The following is a 26,264-nucleotide window of genomic DNA, read 5'->3' on the forward strand; positions in this document are numbered from 1 at the left end:
CTAACATCCCCCTCAAAAGCAGCTGTACCTTCTGAATCTTTTCTTACTGCAGAGGCTCTAATGGCCTGAATCAACCTTCCCCCCTTGGTTTATCTCTTCTCTTTTTCTGCTGCAGCCTGGTCATGGAATGATGGACAAGCTAAAGGCTGAGAGAATACGGTAAAATCCCTTTCTTATCCTGTAATGACCAAGGGGGAGGACACAGCCTGATAAAAATGATGAGCCAGAAGAACTGAGAGCCAGACCCTTCATCTGCCTGTCCGTGAGCAGACAGAAAACACTTGACAGACCTGCCATGATTGCAACTGCTGCAAGCCTGGAAAGAAAGGAATTAAGTACTGAGCCAATTAGAGCTACAAGTTTCTGGCCAGAGAAACGTCCTTTTGCTACTTGTGAAGAGACTAATTCAGAGAGTTATAGGAGAAAAAACTGGAGCAGGCTGAGTGTCGGGAGCTGGTAGAAAACACATCTGTAGCCCTGTGTTTTATGGCCAGAGGGTTTTGCTTAGCATCGGGCATCCACGTAGTTCCACTGCAGTGATGGAGGCTCACATGACATATAGATCCAGCTGCTCACTTGGGCCTATCTCTCTTTTCAACCAGCTACTTTACTCTTCTGTTTTTATTGGCATGATTTTTGACAGCAACCGCTAGCGCTGGATCAGCCATTTCCTGCTAGTGAGTGACCAGGAAGCAAACATTTCATTTGCTAAAGTGCCCCAAAGGCCATCTGAGCTGCTGTGCAACAAAACACCGATAGACCTGTGACACAGTGTGCTGCAAACAAAGCTCCATCCACCTCCCATTTAAACAAATTCAACCTGAAGAGGCCACAGAGAGAAACTGATGGGGCAGCTAACAGGCATAAGGCTTGACGTATTCCTATGGCTGTTTGAAGTAAGCAGCACAGAAACCTCCATGGACTTTCTGCTCTCCTTCCTTGCTCCTGAGTCTGGATGGAGACCGAAGATGGGCAACTTTCTGCCCCTTTAGGTCTGCCCTGCTCAGCTTCCCACCACCCTTGCGGCTACCTCCAGCCCTTCTTGTCCAAATGTCTCTTTCATCTCAGGTCTTGAGGTCCTCTAGCTGGTAGGAGAGGTAGCACAAGCAAATCATGTCTGTCGGGTGGTCTCTGTAGGAAAACGCGGCCCAGAGCTGGATGCAGCTACCATGTGGTTTGGGGAAGCGGGGGCTGGGAGACCTGTGTCATGTCTCTGCCAGGTGGCTTGGGCCTGACACAACAGTGGTTAGCCCCCTGGATCAAACTGCCCTTTGCACCATGCTGTGAAGACATTTCAAACCCCCTCGTAATTGTACTCCAGACTGAGTGACACAAAACATCCCCCTTCCACTGCACATTCCACATTAAAACCTCACATGAAACACAGGTATCCCCAGTTCCTTTTAACAGAAAAAAAAAAAAGGGAGGAAAAAACCCACAACGGAAAAAGGTTTAAAGATTTAAATACATACTATGTTCTGAAAGAGACGGGCAAGAAAGAATTACATGTGCTGCATTTGCACAACAAACACGAGCGGAGAGCCAGGGTACTGCGCGTAAAGGAATGGACTGGCAGCAAAATCCTTGAAATGTTACTGCAAATGCTGAGAGCTGAGTTTCGATGAAGCCCCATAGCAAATTTACCCGAAGCTTTGGGGATATCTGAATGGACTGATCTTTCTTAACTGCTGCAGTCCAGACTAAATCCCTCCTTTTCTCACACCTAGAGTTAGGGAGGTGGGGATGCAGTCTGGGTTTCTCAATTTGCACCTTTCTCTGAACTAAGGCACACTCTAAGAATTGATCCCCAGCAGTATAGCCGACCCTCCTCCCATCTGACCCTCTAAGGCCCTAAAAATGGTTAAAGCCCATCTATTGCTAGAGGACTCTTGGGAAGCTGCAGTCACCACGCATGGCAATGCCCTGTTCAAGGAGGGATCCAAGGAAGGCTGCACCCCTGGAGTCAGGCACCTCCATGCTGTTCAGGTTCACATGTAAACATATGTGATCAGGACAGGAAAGTTTCTGCTATCTGACCAACCCTAAGATGGATATCTTCAGCAGAAGTGGAGTCACTAGGCCAGTCACAAATGCAAACAGAGCCCTCTAGGGTCAAGTTTCACTTTTCTGAGGGCTTAATCTGAAGATCACCTCAGACTTGTACAATTTTAAACCCCCAGTGACTTCTATGCTGTAATCCTAAACAGCATCACTCACTGGTTGCTCCAGGCACTGGGCCACATCACGTCACATTTCCTGATGCGAAGTAGGTAAATGGCCAAGTGTACAACAGGCTTTTCCTAGGGAGGCAGGAACAAACTGGACACAACAGGTAAACTGGTCCCAGCAAGTGTTTGGCAAACAGAAGATCTAGCCCTGCTGCTAATGCAGGTAATGAGGAGGGAGGACTACAGGTAACCAGAAGGCCATCAGTTGTTCAAGCCCTCAAGAAACCATGTGCAGGAAGAGCTGAAACCTTTCCACTGTAGTAGAAAAGGAAGGGACACAGGTCAACCTGTGCTGAGGAACTCAGCTCCTCCCACACTGGCTCTGTAGTAATTAGCTTCACCTTGGCAGCAAAAAGGCTCACTTAGGGGAGAATCAAGTCATGGCAAATAAAAGATCTTCCACCATCCACATATAATAAAGCTGAAAGATCAGGGGGCTCAGAAGGACTGGGCTTTTGGTCACTGGTCAGCAGCCATTCCACCCGTTTGCAGCACTTTTCCTCAGCAGCATTACAAAAAAGGCATTTCCCAAGTCAGCATTATAATCTGACCATGACCATCTGACCATGGGGACTTTCAACTGAGCTCTGTATGCAACACCCATGGAGGAGCAGGAAAAGTGTCTCTACTCTGGCTCCTCCACCAGTATAAAGCTCATCCCAGGACCAAACCTGCATCAAGGCCCAGTGCTGGTGCTTTAGAGGAAGGTGTGGGGCATGTGGGCAGAGAGAGCTGGAGTAGAGGCACCTGTGGCTGAAAAGGGCTAGGGTGTGAGGTACTCAACCCCCTCGGTTAGTGAGGTGTGTGACTGGGTTCTTGCTTTTTGCTTTCTGTGGTTTGCATTGCTGGCTTCTGCAATGTAGACACTTTGGTTTGTTGTGGTTTTATTTGCTTTTTGTTGTGGGGTTTGTAGTGTGGGGTTGTTTTTTTTTTTTTCCCCTGGGATAACTAGAGATGAACTTGCAGCCTGTGAAATGTGGGCAATTTAACATGAGACACATGGGCTGCGCAGCTTGATCCACTTCTGTAGTAAGTATATTTGCCTCCTGCTAAGGTGTTTCAACCAAGGTCAGTGGAAATAAACACTATGGCCAGGCAGCTTGGGGCAATTAGCAGAAAACATAAAGAGAGACAATTTGCCCAAGCTGGTCAGATCAGGAAATGACAGCCCTCACAAACATGAGGCTCTGAGGAGGGAGACGTCTTTCAGCAGGAACTTTTGTAAATGCTCCCTTGGCTGATGCAAACCAGCAGGATTGTACCGAAGGCAGAGAGAGGTACTGGTTGATCCTGGCTGCGTGCTTGGGGTATGTGTGCTGAAGGATTTTGCTGAATTTATTTAGCATGCTGATTAAGATTTCTTTTTTTAATCTCCCTGCAAGTAGTTCTTCTCCTGATATTTTTGATGTTGTTAAGCAAAGGAGTCTGCTTGTCCAGACACTATTTATTGTATAGTTGGTGCAATACTTTTTTGCCAAAGACCTGGAAATGACAAAGGTCCAAGTGATCGTATTGATATCCACAGTGTGAGAGTAGTTCTCCACCAAGGTGAAAATCCATCCAACAGGCCAAATAAGGCCACATTTGCAGCCTGAGTTAGGTGACAAAGGAGGTAGTGGAACCCCTGAAATTAAAAGGCGCTTTGTATAAACGCAGAGGCCTGTGTGTTAACATGGCCCAGTGCAGGGTGACAGCTTTAATTAAGCTGGATCTGGGAAACCAGGGTGTCTTTTCTCAGCTGAAAAGTGTTTTAACTTCCTTGTGACCAGAGGACAGGAAAAGATTTTGCAGTAAAAAAAATTCTCAGTAACCGAGGCACCTCTTTTTGGCCTTATGATCATGGTGCAACCAGGCTTAAATGTTCTGGGAGCGAGTTCCATCAGCTTGTTTCCAGCCATGGTAGGTCCTGAAATAGCAGACATCAGACCTATGACTGGTTCTTCAACCTAGCAGTGCTATTTTGGCAGCAGGCCCAGGGTTAAACATAACAAGAGTCATTTTCAGTCCTTGCTGTCCTGAAGGTCAGTGGCCCAAGTGGTGGGATGTTTGTCTTAGCTGTTTCCAGACAAGGTCTGCATTTTGTAATGATAAGGCGAAATCCAGAGGTCCTCATGTTGGCAATCTCTCGCGAACTCTAATTAGAAAGCATGTTTTTCCTGAATAAGGATGTCAGGATTTGGTGACTGGCAATTTTTAACTGTTTTGACTATTTTGAGTGGGGTGTTCTTTTGTTGCTGCTATTATAGGCTAAGTGCTCCATTTTACCTCCAGTCCATGACTTTCACGGTATAGCACAGCTCATTCTTAGCATTAAGCCCGTTAAGCCTAGCTTACCAGAATCGCCCATTGCCAGGTGAGACTTTGAGGCTCGTTCATCTGCTCAGGGGACATGGAAGAAGCAGTCTCTCTCTTAGCAATAAGCCTGGCTCACTCTGCCTTGCCAAATGCCTTCTGAGATGAGTCTCCTCCCCTCTAAAGCTCCCTCAAAAAGCTATCAGAGAGGTCAGCCACAAATTGGCCCCATTTTTTCTGCCAGACCTCTTTGGCCTTGGCTTTCTCACCCGGTAGCATGGCACTGTATCTGTGAGGAGGAGAAAAGTCAGTATCAGACAGGAGACAAGGGGGCAGCTATTTCAAGATCAGTGACCAAAACAAAAAGGCAGAAAGCAGCAACAGATTAAGCCTTGTGGGATGTGCCTATGCCTCACAGAGTAACACAGTGTAAAGAGCCTTGAGCCGCTGCTGGCTGGGCTCGCACTGAGCCGAGAAGCATCGTGGCCATATCAACAGCTACCGAGTCCTTCACCCTGAGGACAAACAGCTCAGTCTGCAAAAGCTGAAGATTCACTGGGTGGCACCCAGTGACTAGTAGAGAAGAGACAGCGCTGCTGTTGCTTTCGGGTGTCCCCTGGGCTTGGTCCAAATCAGTAGGAAATAAGAGTATTTGTTGTCTCCCTGGCCAAGTGGGGACCAGGGATTGGCATGAGGACTGGCACGGGATTTGGCAAACAGACAAGACTCTAGGAATGTGCAGGAAGACCCTGGGCACCGTATCCAAAATATTTTGGGACATGTATAGCTGTCCAGATAAACAGAATAAGTGGTTAAACACACCCAAACTACATGCTGGTAGACTGTTTTCCTGTGTTTTCCCAGTGGGCCATGGCAAACACCAGAGCAAGTCAAATTTGGGCAGAAATAGACAAATGACACAAAATCATAACATCTCTCCCATACCCAGAACCAGGTGCTGGAGGCAACTTCACAAAGGATGGAAAAGGGAAGAATAAACTGAGATGCTGAGTTAGAGAAAGGCACTCAAGGGCACGGGCAGAGGAGCCTCTGGGGTCCCTGAGTCCTGCCCTTGGAGGAGACACACAGAGGAGACTTAGGATTAAGAGAAGCCCAGTTTATGTGGCAGAGGAAACTCTGGGGCCAAATCCCGATAAAACAGGTTTTCAGGGAGCAAGTTGATAGTCCCTGTAGCATTACTATGGCTAGATAAGAGAGGTGAGGAACTTACTTTATGGAGTTGAGTGCAAGTTGTTTTAAGGTCCTCAGGTCGGCATTCATTCCTCCGATGGCCATGAACACCTCATAGAAATCATAGGAGACTCCCTTTGCCCCAAAGATAGGGGGATCATCAGGACTGATCACAAGGGGGTGCCCTTCAGCCATGAGGTTGGCTGCAGGGTGGTTCCGCAAGTCATCTACCAACAGCAGGACCTTGGTGGGGAAGGGTGGGAGACAACACCGCATGAGGTTATTGCTGTGTGGCACCTTTTGCACTGCATACCTGCTATAGCTGCCTGTGTCAGCAGGTGGTCACCAGGGAGGAAGAGTCTCCAGAGGGCTGTTCCAAGCATATTAGGCATTCTGCTCTGAGCTACTGAAGGAGGAGCCTACTTGTCTCCACTGACTATCCAAGGAGATTAGTTTCTTAAATTTATCACCTAAATCAAGGCCAGTGGGGTGAATAACTTCTGCTTATTTATAACAATTTGATTGTGAGCATTTCAGGAACATTCTTATCCAAGGGCATCTGGAGCTGGTATCAGGGTTCTCTCCCTCAAGGCTCACACCGGTACATCTCTACCCCAGAGCATCCTTTCTGCTGCGCCCAGGGGACAATGGGCACCACACTAATGTGTTGCAAAAGAGTTCCCCCTGGTTATGAATTCTATAAAACAAAAGGGCTCCCAGTTGCAATCTCAGCTTCTCAGCCTCTGGCCCTCCTAGCTTTGAGGTATTTTCCATTATATCTCTTTAGGCACCTCCCTGGCTCTGGGCCTCATCTCCACTAGGGAGGACTGCCTTCCCAGATTCCCCTGGATAGGAAGTTTAAATTATTTTGAGCTGAATACATTACAAGCCATATACATACACATCATGTGTCTGCGTAACAGACTGCAGGGTAATGTGGTGCAAAGGAAACTGAGCCAGCCTGGGTGCAACAAAACATCTAGCTGACTCCAGCTCCCTGCTGCTCCTAGCTGCTATGGTAAATCCCATTCCAGCATCCCTGCCCCAAGACCTAAGCTTTTACCAACATACCTGGTTGGAGATGGGACAGACTTCTACAGGAATATCCCTCTTCAGAGACAAATTTTTGGCTACTGGGTGTTTAATGAGGGCAAGTCCATGGCCAATCCGGGTGGTATTCAGTAGCAAAGCATCCAGCACATTATTGTCTACAGAGGTGCCCTGCCAGTCTGAGCAGAGACAGGTAAGAATCACTGCAGTGCTGTGAGGAAATCTTCTCAAACTGCTAGATGGTTTTGTTATTAAGTGTCTCAGGTGCAAGGTGAGGGGGTTGCTCATGCTCTGAGTTCCCACTTTGCATTTTCAGTGAAGCAGGGATCCAAATCTGCCTAGGGCATTGCCCAGCGCGGAGATACCCATTCATTCCAACCAGCTTTACATGTGCACAGTATTGCTCTTACAGCTAAGCTAATCATGCTGGTCTCTGTTCATAGTCAAGGAAGACAAGTAACCATTTCTGGGGAATGGCTTGTGCATTAGGATGAGAGGTATCACGCTTTAAAAGTGCCTATTACTGTCCATGGCTATAAAGGGAGCCTAGGGTAACTAGCTCACCTGTAGACACCTTCTCTGTAGATGTCAACATATAATAAGCATGATGCACTAGTTAGACACAATGGTCATGCATGGTTGGGATAAATCCCATCTATACGGACTGAATAATATATTGCCAATAATAATACATTGCCCCAGCAATGAAGGGCAACAATCAGTTACTTTGATGAGTATATTCAGTTAAGACTTGAGGCTGGCTCAGACATTCCTTCACAATAAAATGTAAAATAATGGTTGAGGAATTCTGCTGCCACTGTGGATGGGAAGTGAGCACTGCTCCGAGGAGGAAATGGCTACATTGCACCAGCAATAGCTCTTGCAGCACGACTGCATGTTACATGTAGGGCAATGACACTGAGCAACATGACGCCTACAGTCAAGAGCAGGTAGGGGAGGTGCCATGTAGGAATGCTACAGCAACAAGCTGATATCAGGAGAAGCATAGGGAAAAATTGATTACACACATGCGTATATACACACACGCACTGCCCCCCATCATCTTAATACAGACACGCTTGCTGCTTCTGTGCTTTGCAAGACTTCACCTCTTGCCTCTGCAAGCAATAACAGGCCTTGACTCCTCACACTTACCAGTCTCCCCAGCATGGAAAAAGTACGGCAAGTTGACCCCCAGGGAATATGGGAGGGTCAGGGCGTCCTTCAGGTCCCACAAAGAATGACCTTCATCCTCATCACCAACCTGGGGGAAAGAGGAAAGGTATTTCTGAACATGCTCTGGAAGATGGTGGGATTTACATATCGCTGAGGTGCCAACTGTAGTGAAGTTACAATGCTGTGGGGTAGGGAGCTGATTCTTTCAGGGGGTTTTGTCAATTACCCTCAGCAAAATCCTCAGCTGGAGGATTTGCGATTCCTTTACACTGATTTCGATACAGCAGCAGAGGATCTGACTCTGGTATAAAAATATGCCATACTATACATGTAGTTATATCACACCTCTAGGGGTTAACTCGAAGCCACAGAAGAAATAAAGTTACCAGGTCGAAGCCTGCCAGGGTGTCTGGGAAGCGGGCTCTGAGTGCCATGGCAGTGACGATGGCTTCTTTAATCTGGGAAACATTCAGCATCCTAAAGAGCAAGAGAGAGAAAGCAGTGCAGAGGCTCACTCCCATGGGCCTGCCTTCTTTGGGTTTGAGTTGTGAAATGGGGCCCCAAGGGGTATTTCCAAAACACAAGTTGCTCCTGAATCTGACAACCAGCTTCAGCTCTCCAGAGTAACAGCAGTAGAAAATTGATATTATGAAAGGAAACCCCTGAATGGCCAGGAAATGCCTGGCTAGACCCTGCTGTCACTTGAGTTGAGGCACACTTGTCTAAGACTCACTGGCTTTCCCATCTATCAAGCAGGGAACACAACAATTTTTTTTTCCTCTTGACTGTTTTGCTGGGATGTGGGACAGTAGTTGCATTTCAAGAGAGTTTTGAATTTAGATTTCTTCCAGCCCTATCGGACTTAAACATCCCAGAGCATTTTGCAGACAGAGTCTGTCCGTACCCAAGCTGGCCAGAGCCAAGCCAGCTCTGAACTGGAAACAGCATCATGCCAAGCCAGACTGAGTAAGTGCTGCTGAGAGGTCTGTTATATTTGCTCAGGACCACCTCACATGACTTCATGGCATCTGGCTGACTTGGAGAACAGCCTTGTGCCTGCCTGTGAACAGCAGCACGAACATACCATACAAAGGCTGCCAGGAGAACAGTGTTTGCAGGGTCCTGCGAGGACCTTTGCAATACCGAATGCCCATACTCGGGCACTGCTCTCACTGCTTCAGCTTCTGCAGAGAGGAGGAGTATGTCCAGGCTTGGGAAGAGAGCACGCAGGGCTTGGACGTGCAAACACGCAAGCAGCCCTCCCCTTGCTCATTCCCGCACCCAGGGCTCGCAGATGCCTGTCTCTCTGGTGCATGCCATGAGCTAACCCAGGTCGCTTTGCACATACGCAGACTTATACAGATGATTTCTCATCCTCAGCCTTTTACACATGCCAGGGAATGCTTCGGGAGTCAATACCCTGGGTCTGACAACGCACGTGCGCATTGCTAACCAAGTGTGGCACTTCAGCCCGGCCTGCAGCATCGCTTCTCCTGGCGCTGCCTGGACCCCTCTCTCCCCTCTGCCGCCTCTGCCATAGCATAGCCAGCCATGCATAGGCACTCTTAGCCCCACTCAGCCTCTACCTGTGTGCTGTAAATATAATCTTGGCTCCAAGAAAGTCAGGGTGCTCCTTCACAAACTGTCTGGTCACTTCCCGATAGGTTGCCACAGACCATGATTTATTGTGGCGGGTGCCATCCAGTTCATACACCTGCAGGATGAAAAGCACATGGCAAGCAGAAGTTGGAAGAGGTGTTTTGTTGGAGGGTGGGAGAAACAAACTGAGGAAAATCTTAGCAGAAGCAATGTGTTGCGGTCCTGGCAATAGGGCAGAAAAAAGCCGTTAAATCTGTGCAGAACGTTTTCTTCTTGAAGCCCTTACCAGCTGGCAAGAACCAAGGAGTGGTTTTTCTCCCTCCTGTGTAACACAAGAAACAAGCTTCTCCATGTTCAGACATGGCAAGCAAGTGCCCTTGAGTACCCAGAGGAGACCATGACCTCTTACTCATGTCTGTATCAAATGCTGGAGCGTTTTGTCCAGCTGTCTGGCAGATCACGCACGCTCTGTGCCTTGCAGTGGCAGCCTGTCAGCCAAGGCAGCCCCAAGGCATGCGAGGGCTGAGCTCCATAAGCTACCAGCTGGGCTGGGCTTCTGCTCCCCTGTGCCAGAGGTTTGCTCTGTGACCTTGAGTCAGTCGTTGAGTCTTGCCATGCTTTCCCGGTTGTCTGGCTGCAAACTGGGAAAAATAATCCTTTTGGTATGCTCTGTCTCATCAACTTACTTTGTGAGTCCCTCACTACCAGAGCTACACGCTGGGCTTTTGCCCTGATTTCAGCAGGGGTGTAGACCCTGCAGGCCCCGATTGATGCTGACCCACAAAGGCCCTGCCTGGAGTCGCTCACAGACAGTGGCTGAAATCACTGCATCTGCTCTCTTATCCTTCTCGCCTTTCTTTTCTCTTTCACCCTTCTCCTCCACCCTTCAACTGGTCCACTCCACCTTCTCGCTTCCCCTCTGGTGCTGCCCCTTGCAGCGATGCCCCCCACTAAGCCCCCGTACCCCATCACACCATGGCCTCCCCCTTGCAGGCACCAGCAGCCGCAGACGCTCAGGGACTATTTTTCCCTGCTGCAGCCCGTGGGACTGTGAGACTGTACACAGCTGAATCTGCAAACACAGCTGGGTTCGGGGGGGCTTTTCCACAATGTTTGCTGTTTCGCACTAAATCCCGACTTTCATTTACTTTACTTTGGGGGCCGCTTCTGGCGGACTTTGCTGCAAGGCGAGCTGCTGCGGAGTGTCAGCGCTGTTGTCCAAGCCTTGTAGAGGCTCTCCAGCCACCCAAGCATCTCGTTGTTCCCGTCATACCCTGCTCACCTCGACTTTCACAGCGATGCATTTCCCTTCCCTCTCATCCCCTCTCCAGCCTCGCTGGCACTTCCCTGCCTGCGCTGCCCGTCGGGACCGGCAGCCCAGCGTGCTCGCAGCTCCTCGCTGCCCTTGCAGGGCTGCCCAGCCTGCAGGCAGCCTGCCTGTACCTCGCAGCACACCGAGCTGCTGGGTGTGAGCAAGCCTGGGGGCTCTGGAGGCTCCCATGTCTGGAGACAGCGTTAGGGGCTGGATGGGAAGCAAATCTTCCCTGCCAAGCCTCTCTTCAAAAGATGTTACAACCATGTCTAAGCGCTGCTGGTAAATGCAGGGTATTTTCCAGTCAGGCCCACGCACTTGTATCATCGCAGATACTCTTGGCCCGGAAACCTGTGTGACCTGGGGGGATGCCAGCACTCACACTGTCTCACAGCACAGGAATTTTGACATTGCTGTTATTTTCTCTTTCCAGGTACCCCAAAGACAGATGGTGACTGAGATCAGAGCAACTGGCTCATGACCAACCCCCAGCAAAGTAAGATACATATAAGCTTTGTGGTCTTCTCCCCCTCCCTTTTTTTCTTTTAAATACACTCTTCTCATCTCAGCCATGGTAGAGTGCCAGCCTTTAGCCCTGACACTGAGCCCTGTTTTGCTATGGGGCCAGCGTGAGCCGCAACAAGGCAGGGTTAGCAGCCCTGCTCCCCAGCTATTGGGGAGGAGGCATGCACAAAGCCAGATCAGGCTCCAAATTTGTCACAGCACCTGCCTGTCTGCTGACGGGGTGGCTGCAGAGGCCTGCCCCGCAGCAGTGGTGGTTGCTGGGGCGCAGACATTCATCTGCAGCTAGCTGGAGCCCACCAGCCATTGCATGCAAGGGCGATGATTTAGGGAAGTTGCTGGCAGGCATGTTCAAGAGTCAGGCCACCAGTGGGATGTCAGCATGGCTGCTCCATCCACTGGATGCCGTGGTGCCATCAGCAAGCTGCTACTTGCGTTCCCATGCGCAACCCACCACCACCAGCTTCAGGTCCTTCACGTGCTGCCGGATGGACCTTGCACAGCAGCTTCATTCCCATTGCAATGGACTGTTAAGAACATGGAGGTAGGTGGTGTAGTGAGGAGCAGCGGCCCTGGTTCATTTGGTTTGGTACAGCATCTGCCTCTCTGACAGAGCTCCCACCCCCATGCTGCTCTGCTTGGAGCTGGTCTGGAGAACTGTATGGAAAAGGTGTGTGTGCAGTGTCGAAATTGCAACTGGGAAAGTAGAAACTGTTACAGATGAAGAATAGTGGTGGAGTCTGCTGGTGCTTGGGAAAGCGTTGGGGCAGCATGGGATTTTAGGACAATCTGACCAAGTCCAGGTGACACGCAGGGAGAAAAGCTGAAACTATTTTAGAGTTTAGTGCTAGTGACAATGAAAGGAGCAGTTCATACTTCACGTATGTATAAAAAATTTTAGGCAAACTGTGGAAGACTTTGCTTTGCCAATCAGTTCAGAGAAATCATTCTGAAATAAGCTGTGGATTTAAAATAACGTAACTATTCCAGAATAAGTCTCTATTCAAAACGGGAAATTGTTCCAGAAGAGCTGCCACAGAACAGGTGATTCTGGTGCAGACAAAGCTGAGATACACCTTCTCAACCAGCAGGATTTCAACACAGCTCCCAGTCAGACTGTATAATGCAGTTTTGTGCTTTTGCCATAGTAGGTATCTTCCATAGCCATTAAGAACAAAGCATCTCTCACTTTCAAGCCCTTGCCTATGCAAATCTCCAACAAAGACCTTTGCATATGATCAAGGTTTTCCAGCATCCTTAGAGGGGCAGGTATGCAAACATCCAAAGACCAAATTCAAGATAGGGCTTGAGAAAAGTTATGTAGAAACAAGGATTTAAAAGAATACTAGAGAAGCCAAAAAATACGTACCGGAGGCAGGATAGCTCTTATCTCGACATACTGTATGTTATCTTCATAGAGCTCCAGCAGCCCCTGGTAGAAATAGGCCTTGAACACAGGTGCATAGCAGATAAGTCCAGAGGCAATGAGAAAGACTTCTTCAAATCTTTTCCAAATGAAAGTCTGAGAAGGGTAGGCGAGCTCAGGGGCATCCGTCACCAGGGTCAAGTTTCTCAGCAAGCTGTAGAAAAGGGTAAAGAGAAGAGGAAGAATGAGAAGAACAAACAACTGGCTTTCAGCATGCAAAAAGCTGCTGGTTGGCAGCTGGGTATTCAGTACAGGAGGAAACAGGCTTCTTCCAAGATAGGTGTGAGTTTTATTGTCAGAGACCAAGCTTTGCGGATGTGACACTCTCGCACCCACATGCTTTGGGGTGCAGCAGGGCAGCGGCTGTGCTGAAGGAGGCACGTGTTCTTTGGACAGGAGTAAGAAAAGGTACAAAGCCATTCCTGCCACAACAGGTGCCCAAGATCTAACTCGGAGCCTGTTGGCACTGCAATATAACAGGCGTAACAACAACTGGTACAACTAGGAAGCATTCAGGTCATTTTTCTGCCACCTATATTTACTCCTCTAACGGCTGGTACAGGTAATAGCTGACAGGTAAGAAGTCATACGCTACATATTGAGCTACAAGCAGGGTAAGACTAGGTGTTCAAAACATTCCCCTTCCTTTTTTTGTGGGCAAAATCTTGAGGAGTAAAGAGTTACAAAAGCAAGTATGATGTTTTTATATGGTAAGAATTGCACTCTGCTACCCAGGGGTATCCTTAATCCGAAAGCAGGCTAGTACATGACTCCTGCAAACAATGCATTCTCCCAAACATCTTCAATGCATGTAAAAAGTTATGACACCTGGCCCTCTGTTCACCGCCTAAAGGCAGACTGAGTCCACAGGAGATGCCATGTACTGGGCCACCATCAACCTGCTTACTAAGCCTGTAACTTGCCTTGGTACCTTTGTATTGTCAAAATATGTCATCTAATATAAGCAAGGGGAAAATGATTGTGAATCAGAAATCCTTTCCCCCCCTCCAGTGGAACAAACCTGATATCCTGCCTGCCTTGCTGATAACTTCTTAAGATTTGTCTGCTGGGAAACAACTGATAAGAATTGCAGGTCCTGGCTTTTCCTTAGTGGGATGGAAACATATTTATTTCCTCCATAGATTCAGCTGGTGCTTAAGCCTCTTTCAGAAATCCAGAGAGGCGGCGGGTAGTTTTATCAAGCAGACTTTAAGGGAGCCAGTAATTGCAAGATTATCTAGTTGTGGGTGACAGCTTGCATTTAGGACAGGGTGAGCGTCTGTGCTGCAACACTGTCCTCTGACAAGCTGATAGCCTTCATCCTGCCCTACACCTTGCCTCTGGCAACAGCTGTCCTCCCTCCGCTGGTGGCCACCTGAAGAAGAGTTTGTAATAAATTCCTCAGGCCAGTAGGCAAAGTCTAAATGGCAATACGGGGGTGATTAACTTCATTCCTGGGTGGACAAACTGAAGCCATCACAGCAAGCTACAGAGCTGGTTGCTTGCAGGCAGGTGGGCTTACCAGTCCAGCCAGGCCTGATGCTTATCTAGTGTCAGGGGCTAAGCCGGTTCAGATAGAAGTACCTTCAACCATGCTTCATCTTTCATCCGAGTATATTGTTTCCCCTCGATAACAGCTACTGATCTTTAATAATGTTTCACATTTGATGTCTTGGCCCCCATCCTTATGCAGTGCTCTGCTCTCTTATACGGGAGGTGTAGGTTTGATCTGCGCTCTTATTATCTTCTTCCAGGAGGCTTCTGTGGATGGAATTAAAAACCTTCCTCCTATAGATGTAAAATGTGATCTGGTCCAAACTCAAACTAAGACATCCCAGGCAGGGACATCCCTTTTGAGTCCCTCTATGCTGCCCATAAAACAGAGCCTGTTCCCCCAGCATTTGCCTGCTGTTTCACTCTCTAAGAACCCTCTTCCAGCGGCTGCAGTTTCATTTCTTCTTCACTCTGTTAATTTCCTTGCTGGGAACAATTTTAGAAGGAAAACTGTATATAAAGAAATGCTCATACCACGTTAAGGATGAGATTTTAAATGCTCAACAGTCAGGAAAATTCAGAGTTATGGTTTCCACAGCAACTTTGGCTCTGCCCTCCTTCTCATGACAATAGGGGCTTTGGTGCCATTCTCACAGGACACTGCGCAACACCAGCTACAGTTCAGTAATCCATGCAGCCCAAGGGGACCGAGCTGGACCATGGCAGGGGCAGGCGGCGTTTTGGGCAGGCAACGGGGAGCACACAGCAGCGGGAGATACCGCAGCATCACCCTAGAAACCAGGAATGCAAGAGCCAGGGGCATCTTGAAGGCGCTGATCCAGCTGCGGGAGCTGCGGTGGAGGCCAGCCGCCCGTGGAAAGGGTGTGCTGCAGCTCAGTGGGGAGGAGAGAAGAGGTTTTGTGTGGAAAGAGCTGGGGAAAAGAGACTTTTCTGCTCCCCTCCTGGCCAAAGGGCAGCTCTCCGCCAGCCCCGCACACCGGCGGAGAGCACCTGCCCAAAACTGAGAGCCGAGAGGGGCTGTTCCCACCAGCCCTGCAAGCACCGAGGGAAAAACCTCCTCATGGATCAAAAGGCCGTGCAAGCCCGTTCTCGCCGCCCTGCGCAGCTTCTTTTCAGATAAGGACAGGTGGTTAGTTGGGCTCCCACCACTTTCTCCCCTGGTCCTGTGAGAACTCGGCTCCTCCAGCAACGAGTGTGCACAGGGGTCCCCTTCCTGCCTTTAAATCTAACTGTACAAACTTGTGGTTGTTTACTTAGCCTGTGCTCTTGGGCTAGAAACAGCAGTAAATCCCCACACCGCCCTGCTCCTAAAAGCCCATATATCAAATCATGCTTTTTTTATAATCCCCTTCCCTTTGAGACTGATTATTGATCCCTATAACTGTTGAAGATTTATTGTGTAATAGTGATCCATCCTTGATAAGTGGACAATCTCCTGAGAGTTCAGGGGCTTTTGCCATCAGTAGCTCATGCAGATGAAGCAAAGCTTCATAAATACATTTTTTGCTTCTTTTCTGGAATGGGCCCTCACCAGTGATCAGGTGCAGACTACAAATAGCTTTCCATGTCATGTCATATATGCACCGAACAATGCTATTGCAATGCATATGCCCAAAGGGGCACAGCTAAAACGACGAGCTAAGGATTATTTATTTTCAGCTGTGGTTTTGGTTTCTCTTTTCCTGTTTTTTTCCCCCTCTAACTGTTTTGCTTTCTTGTGCTATATAATGCAGAAATGAACAGTTTTGTTGCCTTGTTTTTAAAGGGATTCTTTTTCCTGCTTCTTTTTCTGTTCTCTATGGGTAATTATACCCCTCTCCTCACCATAGTATCTGAATGTTTTCCAGTGGTGCATTAAATGGTGTGACTAACATCTGTCACATGTGGTTCATTCGCTTTCTCTCTGTCTCTCGTCCCCTCTTTTTCTCCCCAAGGGGAGACTTGTAGAGGGAGCAGAGTGCTTTGTTTCTGTAGTGGATTTTTATTCTTTTTTTTCTCTTGTAATGCACACACTGCCCTATTTTTCTGTGAGATAAGGCAGTCAGAGGACACAGAGGGGAAGGTGATGGTGGTCTGGGCAGCCGTTAGCGCCCAGGGGGAGTTGTCCCCGCAGCCTCAGCCATGGTGTCAGCTCCCTCGCAGATGACTTCATCCTGGTGATAGAGAGCTCCGCTGGGTTGCCGGAGCTGTGCTGCTGGGCACGGCCTTAATCCTCGGGCTGGTGGAGGCTGGGGTTGTGCAGTGGTATTTTACAAATATCTGGAATGTCAGTGCTGTTTCCCTAAATATCTAGGGGCGTGCTCTTGCTTTAAAGACAGTGGCCATTATGTTGCATCTTGAGGAAAAAAATGGCATTCTCCTATATCATAATTGATTGTGAAGTAAATAAGTGAAGATTATTTTTTCTTTTAAGTCTCAAAACACAATTCCCTTCCTTTCTCTGTCTCCTGGCCCATGGTCTCCTGACTCTCGTAATAGCATCCTTTTGGAAGCTTACCAGTAACAGAATACTCCAGGGTCTTGGCCCGTAAGACGTGTGTTTTGAATAGGAATGATTAAACCTTCTTTTGAGGGAAACAATCAAAAAGACTTCCTTCCAAAAGACACACACACACATATGTATATGTATGCATATGTGCCTAAAAATACAAACAGCAAAAATGTAATGCAGATACCTCTCTCCCTCTCCTCTTTGTGGTCAGGAATGCAGGAAGGTGAAAGAGGTGCAGCCTCTCAGAAACGTTCCCATTGTTCCCTTCACATTTGCTGATCCACCCTGTCTTGCTTGAGAGCCCTTCCCTGCTGCCATATTCCCTTGATACTTCCTTGAAACCACCCAACTATCCATCCGTTCCTTCCTCTGACATCTGCTTTCTCTCAGCTTGTCAGTGCTCAAGGGCAAAGAGGAGTGCAGGAAAGAGGTAGCCTGGGATGCACATGTTCAAGAGACTGGGAGAGTTTCCAGAAACTGAGAAGCAGAACAGATTGGTGCCTATTCCTGGCTGGAGACCTATTTCCAGGCGGCCAAAAAACATTCCTAACCCCTAGAGTAGTACCCGGGGATTAGATGAAAATAGGAGGGGAAGCGCCTCAATGTGGCTGTTGTTCATGTGTTTGCACATTATGTGTAATGACTCCTCTGCGGTTTTGTGGTGATGAGCGCAGAAGGGCAAGAAATGAAGGACAGCATACAATCATTACAATGAGTAAGTCTGGGCGCCCAGGATGTGAGAGATCCAAGTTTGTTCTTGGCTCTGGCACACATTTGCTGAGGAAAATCACTTCACTGGTCTCTGCCTCAGTTTCCCCTCTGCCCTTGGGGAAACCCTTGTAGGGGGGTCTCTCTTGTGTCCCTGTGCAGTGCCTGTCACTCTGAAGACCTGCTCTGACTTGTGGCTACTAGGTGTTGTCAGACAACTAATAATAAGAAGAATGGTATAACACTGCCTCTGAAAAGAAGTCGTGTTCCCAAACAGGGCCATAGGGAACCAACCAATGCACAGCTCCACCCTCCTAGGTGTACAGGATGCCGTGGCCTCTAGCCTCAGTCAGAAACGGACATCACACTAGGGAAATACAACCAAAACCAAATACAATGAAGGGTTGCTCCTGAGACGGTTCTGAAATACCCAGTGCGATTGCTTGGGCTTTAAGGAAGTGAAGCTGTTTCAAAATCCAATCTCTTGCACATTAGTTATGGGTTTTCTGGTGGGGTTGAAGAGAGATGGTGCCATGGCCTTTCCCTCGTCATCACTCCCAGTAGAAATGGAAGGGAGCTAATTGGGAACCAGTTTTCTCTTTGGAAGACATAGATAAATGACTTCTCACTGGATCTTATTTCTTCCATCACATGTCAGGCCAGTTGACCCTCAGGGTATAAAAGGTCAAGAGCCCTGGCTCTGGCAGTACCTTCTCCTTCCCTTCCGGAAGCGCTCAGACCTCTGCAGCAGAGGGGTGGTGGGTGCCCCGGAGAGTCATCTCCCTCTGCCCTGCCCCTTGCTGTTATTGGAAAGGGAGGGCAATACCATGCCAAAGGTCTGGCAGCTCCTCAGCTTCCCAGCCTGACCTCCTTCCCAGATCTGTAGGGCACAGAGCCCAGACAGCTTCCATGGGGAGGGGATACCAGCTCCCTAAGCGTTAACAGGCCTCTACTTAAGAGCACGCACCCTCACTGAAGAACACCACAGTAAAAACCATGAAGTTTCACTTAGGAAATGCCATAATTAAGGTCACCCGCGTCACCTTAATCCAGCCTTCTCCTCGTGTGTCGGCATGGCGATACTGTCTTTAATTACAAGCCACCCCATACTATTTTTTTCTGTGGGACCCCAGCCCCCAGAGCGCTGTGGACAGTGGTACCCTGTGAATGGATCGCTACTCAATATTTTCCTTTGTCCTCATCACTCAGTGTCTGACTTCATGCATTATTTAGCGTGCTCTCTCCAGCCCCCCGCACGCCACCCAGAACTACATGCTTCCTCCTGGCCTTTTCGGCAGGGCTTTGTCCAGGGATCAGTGGCCCCTGGATGGGCAGATAGGGCTCCCTCTTCCTGCCACCACCGGCTGGAGGGGGAGCCAGGCTATTCCCCCCCCGACCTGTGAGTGATTAAATGGAAGGTGGCTGCTGAGCAGCCAACTAACACCTGGTCCTGATAAAAGGCTGCCAGGAGTTAAGAGAAGAGCTGCCTGCAGGGAGGGGAGCCCCTGCAAGAGACTGAGTGATGCCTTGGGGAGCCATTGGAGGTATGAGCTCCTGGACAGCTGTAGGAGGCCTTGCATGTAAGGGGAGAAGCTTTGTTAGCAGGAGGGTGTTGAGGTGGGGAGGGTGCTACCAGGCAGAGGACCTGTGTGTAGGGTTCATTGGCTCAGCCAGTGCCCAGACTGAGACCTAACCCCTTGTCTGAGGGTAGGAGAGCAAGTTGCAGTTCCTGGTGCCTGAGGGTCCTGTTGGGAATGCATGCCCCATGCTTCAGCATGGTGAGTACTAGTGGAGTTTCAAAGAGCACCCTCAGAAAACAAGGATGGTGTTTGGAGGGGGAGGCTGGGTTGGGTTTTCTTTTGGGTTGCTGTGGGGTTTTTTTGCTAGTGCAGTAACTAACATAAGTAGTTTGTCCAACTTGTTGCTCTGAATCAAGACGATGACTTTACAAATGACTTCTCTGCTGTAGGGAAGAGCCTGTTCCTCAGTTACCTGACTTCCTCATCCTGTTTCTTGGTACCTCAATGGATGAGGCGAGGTCTTTCACCATGCAGCCCTGTCCCATGCTGGGAGCACATCCAACCTGGGTGCTGAGGAGAGGTCAGGAAAGGTCATATAAATCTGCTTAAACCACTGTCTTCAACATGTCTGTGCGAAGGACCAGAGTGAGGATGCACAGAGAACTGCAATTTTGATAGTCTTTAACTCTGGTGTACTTAAGGCTGCAACCTTCAAGTCCTTATATTGCTATTTGCTTGTTCTATGTATGCAGCCCTTAACAGACTTCCCCACTTTCAGAGCAGCAAGCAAATGGGAAGGTTGGACCAGAATGCTCCTGTTGGCTACACAATGCTATCATGATGTACTGGCAAGCTTGCAACTCCTCTTCGCTCACCTGTTATCGAACTCTGTCACGTTGCGCAGCTGTTTCCGGTAAGTCTCCAGCAAAACCCACTGGGAGCACTGGGCTGGCACTGGGTGAGGAGGGTGAGGCTTGGAAAAGCGAAACCGAACGGTGCCTGTGTGGGTGAAGCAGATGTAGCAGTCGGGGAGGTAGGTGGCATTGTACACCAGCCAGTCCACGCTCAAGATGGCATAGTCGTGCAGGTGTAAGACAGCACCTGGTGGGAAGAAAAGTATATCCTAATGAGACAAGAGAGCTGAAAAGAAGGAATGGAGTTTTAATGTGATAATAGTTTGAGTTTGCTCATCCACGGGCATCTGGAAGTGCTTCTAGATAGCTGTGAGTGACCTCTCCTGACACAGAGATGGAGTGGCTGCTCTGCCTCCCTCATGCTGGGGGATGTGGCCCCCTCCACATCAAACGCAGGGCAGGCAGAGTGTGACAGCTCCCTGGGAGCAGAGAGAGGGGGGAAATCAATAGGGAGCTCTACTTCTCCACTGGGATGGAAAATGCTCCGAGTTATTAAAGGTCTTTCAGACAGACTTTGCTGTGAGCTGGCTCAGGCCCCACTGATTTAAAGAGGAATTCACACAGTAGGGAGCAGTTTACAAGGCATACTAGCTGGCTGGCAGACCTGAAGCAAGCCTCTGTATTTAAGCTGGTTGAATCCCAGCCTCAATTTTTGCATCTAGTCTTCTTTCATCTTTTTGAAACTCTGATGTACACTAAAATCCCAGACCATGACACACTGGGGAATTGCACTCAAATGCAGAAGTACCATCTACTTCTACCCCTTATCAAAAGCATGCTCACTTATGCTGTACATCTGTTGCTCCCAGCACAGACGGCCTTTGGGATGCTCTGTTATTGTGCAGTATGTTGGCAACTGCCAGTCTTCCTGGCATAGGAAGTGTTCTCCACATGCTCATCTTCCTCAGCCCATCCTTTCGTTCTGCTAAAATCTTTCCTTTTGCAGAGACTTCTTATGTTATTGGTGCTTGAACTAAACTTCACCTTTGTTAAGGGAAGATACTGTGAGAGCTAAAGTTTTCCAGATATATATTTTATTAGCCTAGGGGAGACCTCATAGTCAAAATAGTTTTGATGCCCTTAGGAGTAAAGGGAGAACATGAGTAGGAGGAACAAAACAAAAGACTGGAATGCATGTCGTATTGGAGAACCTTCAAGACTATAATCTATAGTGGACTAATCTAATATAGACTATAATGTCTACAATCTCTTACTAACAGGCTGCCCAGGGAAGTGGTTGACTCACCATCCCTGGAGGTATTTAAAAGATATGTAGATGTGGTGCTTAGAGACATGGTTTAGTGGTGGACTTGGCAGTGTTAGGCTAACGGTTGGACTTGATGATCTTAAAGGTCCTTTCCAACCTAAATGATTCTGTGATTCTGTGAACTCTGGTTACTGCTCTGACCAGAGATAGAGTGACAGAATGGGCATGCCACAGCTGTCTAGATCTGACCCTCCTCTCACTGGCAATGCCACCCTCTTTCCTATGTGAGCAGCAATAGAAATTACAATAGTGCTTGAAACAACAGTAATTCCCCAGGGGCTCTGATCAAGACTGAGGCCTCTAAGACTAGGTCCTACTCGAGCAGTTACAAGGATGTGATCTTGAAGCTAAAAACTTGCAGCTCTTGCAAAGATTCTGAAAACCTATTTTAACATCTCCTGGACTGAAAAGTTAATTTTTTGTTTTGATTCCTCCTTGGTATCAAAGATACCCCATTGAAGAGTGGAGTACTTTTAAATTCTTTACTATTCAATTCAACAATGAAAGGGTAATGGCAACTCTGGCATCCCCATTATTTATGGTAACATTAGGATGCTACAAGCCAGGGATCCTCATCCCACACCAGAGGCTGGGAGGGAGAAGCTGGAAAGTGAGGAAGATAATTTTATCCATGTGCCAGTGTCACAACCTTGCAAGTGAAAAATGCTTCTGTGGAGAAGCTGACTCCCAAATCTTCCAAAGCAGGCCACCAACCTGTTTCCAGGTAGCCATGTGGGCAAGGCCATGGGATTCTGAATCTAAAGAGGGACCACCTGGAAAGGTGGACATAGTGTTCAGAGCCACAAGGATATTAGCAATGTCCACTGCAACTGTCTCCTATCTTCAGTTAAAGAAAGCACCTAGTTCAAATGCTTCTTTACTAAGCCAGAGGTGCAGAGGGAGAAACTAGTCGGTCAGGAGTCAAGGCTTTCCTCCTGTGATCATCTCAGCCTCCTGCTTCTTTGCTGAACTGTCAGCAGCTCAGGGATGTGGAGACACCAGGCTTCCTGCTACATAGCCTAGGTGGCTTGGATTTCCACTTGGCTAAAAATATCCTCTCCTCCTTTCCATCACAACCCAGAGCACTGAGCTTTCAAATGCTGTTGTGTCCCAGCTGCTCATCAGAGGATGCACAGGGTGATGTGGTGAAGGTATTGGACAATCTCATGCCATTTTCTAACCTAGAATGTTCCAAATGCCTTAAAAACTGTCTGTGCTGCAGAGTGCAGAAGCCCCTTTTGATACAGGGGATGGCAGCCCCTGTACCAAATAACTTGCTGCACGACAGGGGAGAAACGACATCTCTAAACTAAAGACAAAAGGAGAAATGCCTGCCCTTATGAGCAGAGATCTCCTATAAGTGCGCAGAACAGAATCTGATTAAGAAAGATTAAGTGGGAGAATAACAATAGCTTCTATATCATAGTCTGCAGGTCACATCAACCCAGGCTTTGACTTCCATTCAATGAGTAAAAAAACTTGTGTTGTTGGAGATAGCACCTTCCTCTTCGAGTGCCCCTAGGCTTTCCAGTAGACTTCTAGGCCTGATACAGAACCACCTGCACAAAAACTTATTGGGGGATACAGCACTTTTGGCTAAGAAGTGGGCTAAGGCAAGGTTGGTAGCATGTCTGTGGTATGTGTGGAAAAAGAAAAGGCCCTGGCTGGAACATGCTGAACAAATATGAGTGTCTGCGATGTCTTGTTGTCTTCACTTCCTCTGCCCTTTCTCCACACTTGAAAGGCTGAAGGATCCATATTGTAAGTTAGAGCAAATGTTACAATTGCTGGAAATGTGTATTCATTCAATCCATCCCCCTCTTCCTCTCTCTCCCCCTGCCCTGTCCCCAAGCTCAGAGGCAGGGCTCTTCCTGGAACACAGCAAGCATGATTTACAGCTTTTGTAAGCTCGCCTGCAGCCAAAGGTCTGCCACGTCTCCTCATGCTTTGTCCCAGCTCTGGCTTAGAAAGCAAAAGGTGAGAGGAGGATTATTAAGATGAGCAGGCCAAGCCTACCTTTTGGCATGCGCTTTAAGATGCTGAACACCGTGCTCTGATCAATGAGGCGTTTTGCCCGAAAGAAGTGCATGCTTGGAGGAAACTGTCCTGTAGTCATGGCTGTTGCAACCTCCTCCTTCTTGAGGTTTACAAGCTTTGTACTGAGCTGCTGTTCCTGTCTGCTCAGGAGCAAATTTCCACCTGTCTGATGGGCTTTCTCCTCCTGCATTAGGGAGTCCCGGTCCTTCCAGAATGGGGTGGAAAGGCAGAGGGAAGCCAAATTCAGGAGAAGGTATGCTAGCCTTATGCCTTGCCCAGATGGAGGCTTCATCTTGGCACTGCACCTGAGAAGGAATAAAAGAAAATTGGAGCACTAGCATAGGTCAGAAGGTGACATCTTAGCAATGACCCATTGGGACATTAAACTGCTGGCCCGTCCTGCAGAAGTAGTGGGTTAATTGGATGTTCAGTACTAGGGGAGCATCTGGTACTCGTGTCCCCTGTATTTAGGACTATGCATTCATGCACTCCTCATGATGTTGTCTGCACACAGCAAGACTGTGGGCAGGGTGGAGAGGAGGTGCTGCTCCCTGGATGGGGCTGGCAGCACATCGCACAGACCTGCAATCTGGCAAAGGTCTTGCCCTGGAACGGGGGAGTGGTGAGGTCAGGACTGTGGCTTGCAAGCTGGGATGGAGCCCCCTCAGAATAAGGTGTGCTGGTGACAAGGTGCTGGCCATGCTGCTAGTGTCCCAGGGAGGGAAGCAGCGGGCTGTAGCACTTGAGTTGCTTTTGTTTTTTGGTTGAGCTAATCAGATCCTGATTCTCTACAGTCAAGACCTTGTTGCACTCCTATAGTATATTCCAAGTATCAGAGGGGTTCATTTATGGGCAGAAAACCGCTGGCTTCCCTGCAGTGACAGAGGTGTGTCCCTTCCTTGCAATCCCAGAAGAAAAAGGATGGAAGGGAGACCATGGGAGTAGTAAGAGATCACAGGAGACAGGCACATGTGAACTCGGAGAACTTTACCCTTCCCAAAAAAAGCACAGCTGCAATATAATCCTTCAACACGAGGCTTTAGTGACCCTCCACACCAGTCCTTCCAGACCAAAACAGGCTGGAGAAAGATTCAACACTTTGAAATGGTCCCCTGTGAATTACATAGTAAGTCCCTGCTTGCGCATGTGTTTTCTGCTTCCAGCCTCTCCTCTACCTCTGGTGCCTCCAACCCCTCAGCCTCTGCCCCATTAGCGGGTCCCAGGAGATGAATGGGTGCTGGGGGAGCAATCTGCTGGGAACGGGGAGGGTGGGGGGAAGGTAGATGCAGCCCCATGTCAGGTCTGGCTCTGAACTTAGCAATAGAAATATCCTAGAAGGGGCTATCTTATCCCTGATGAGACTGACTCACTTACTGTTAACTTTCCTCCTCTTCGCATCCAGAGCTCGTCCAGCTGCCGCCCGAGAGAGCAGGGAACAGTTCTCTCTTTCTCTTGCAAGCCAGCACTATCCCAGCAAAGATAAAGAGGCAGGATCTGTCCCGGCGGTGCAGAGCGAGGCACCCGCCGGCGCAGACAGTTCCTCTTCCTGTGCTGTCGCTCTGGCTTGCTCAGTTTTTATTTATCCCTGTCCCTACCGCTTCATGAATATATAAAGAGGAGGAGGAGGCAAGGGAGGTTATGAGAAAGCAGGACACAGGCGCCAGGGCAGGCAGCTGAAGGGAGCTGGGCTGGGAACTGGGGGGCCAAAGCAGCAGGGTCACCTACAGGAACTCCTCCAGCTCCTGCACAGAATAGAGGTGGGCTCTTTAACCCATCATTGCCCACCTGTGAGACGATCGGGGGCTTGTCTGTGCAGCCCTCCTGCATACCCTGATATGCATACGCAGCTTTAAGTATCCTGGAAGAAATGCCTAGGCACATGTTCCTGGTACAGGGAAACCCTTAAGTCCCGCTCAGGCTGCCCCAGGAATACACGTGAGCTTGGGTATCTAATCTGATGTAGAACACTGCGTTTAATGCCAACAGTGCTGCAAACTCTACATACTCATGGGTTTTTATCTGTGAAAACAGTAGTATGTAAAAGTAGTTTTAAATTATTTTGCCCAGTCCTTGCCAGCTGTGTGAACCAGGCAGATGTCAATCCAACCAGCCACACCAGGGTTTCACCGGGCACACAGGGCTAAACCTATTCCTGGGGACTAAATCAGGTGGAGGTGGGTATGGTCTGATTTTAAAAAAAAAAAAAACAAAAAACAAAAAACACCCAAACAAAATCACAACAAATACTGTAATTTTGCCATTTTATTTTGCACAGTTTAATGGACTGAGTTTTAAAGTTATTTAAAGCAGATGTTACATAAACAGCTTCCAGTAGAGAACAAAGTCCATTTCGTTTAATTTAATCAAAGTTTTAAGGATTTTAATTTTTTTGATTAAAAAAAGAAATATCTCATAAGCCAAGAGCTATTGAAAACAACCCGCAGCAGTCACAGAAAAAATGGCAGAAAAAATAGAATCTGGCCAATAATACATTAAATTTCATTAGCTGGCACCCCTGCAACAGATTGAAAGCAGGGTGGACAGGCCCCCCTGAATATCCCAACTGAACACTCACCAGCTTTCCCTCCTCTCCTGGTCCCTTCACCCTTTGCTGTCACCAAGATTAGTCCCAGCATCCATGCAGGGATGAGCCAGGATCCCCCAATGCTCTCCAAGCCCCAGCCGGGGCAGTGTGTCAGGAGTGGGGCTGCAGCCCCTTGCCTGCTCCAGAGCAGGATGGGGTTTTTCTGGAGTCCCAAGATGATCCTGCTCCCAAAGGGAGATCGGAGGAACAGAAAGATGACCCAACTATGCAATGGTGTGCATAGTTGATGAAAGCAATCCAAGAAGGTATGGGGAGAGACTGCACAGGGAAGCACGTGGAGTGGAAAAGGGACGGTTCAGCAAGGACAAGCATTCTGCCTACAAATACCTTCAAGGGAACAATATAAGCAAAGGAAGGGATTTGCTTTAATTATCTCGGAGTAGTAAAGCCTGGCATTAGGACCATGAAACC

The 26,264-nt window shown here is 48.5% G+C and overlaps 1 protein-coding gene across 1 annotated transcript; it reads right to left on the reverse strand.

The window, feature by feature from the left end:
* Positions 1-24,784, reverse strand: ADA2 (adenosine deaminase 2). The gene is made up of 10 exons (XM_068401882.1): positions 24,623-24,784; positions 23,228-23,553; positions 19,906-20,131; positions 12,740-12,950; positions 9,524-9,651; positions 8,324-8,414; positions 7,917-8,025; positions 6,783-6,940; positions 5,752-5,954; positions 1-4,809 (listed from the first exon to the last, which is right to left on the reverse strand). Exons 2-10 carry the CDS (start codon positions 23,538-23,540, stop codon positions 4,701-4,703), a joined length of 1,548 nt encoding a protein of 515 aa, XP_068257983.1. The 5' UTR covers positions 23,541-23,553; positions 24,623-24,784; the 3' UTR covers positions 1-4,700.
* Positions 24,785-26,264: the final 1,480 nt, after the last annotated feature.

The sequence above is a fragment of the Nyctibius grandis genome, chromosome 5 (assembly GCF_013368605.1).
Source record: "Nyctibius grandis isolate bNycGra1 chromosome 5, bNycGra1.pri, whole genome shotgun sequence".
Taxonomy (NCBI): domain Eukaryota; kingdom Metazoa; phylum Chordata; class Aves; order Nyctibiiformes; family Nyctibiidae; genus Nyctibius; species Nyctibius grandis.

Coding starts and splice junctions, on each gene's coding strand:
- ADA2 (XM_068401882.1), bottom strand. CDS start 23,540: ATGAAGCCTCCATCTGGGCAAGGCATAAGGCTAGCATACCTTCTCCTG. Junction 8,415..9,523: donor ATTATATTTACAGCACACAG/GTAGAGGCTGAG, acceptor CTTGCTCTTTAG/GATGCTGAATGTTTCCCAGA. Junction 5,955..6,782: donor TCTGTCCCATCTCCAACCAG/GTATGTTGGTAA, acceptor TTCCCCACCAAG/GTCCTGCTGTTGGTAGATGA.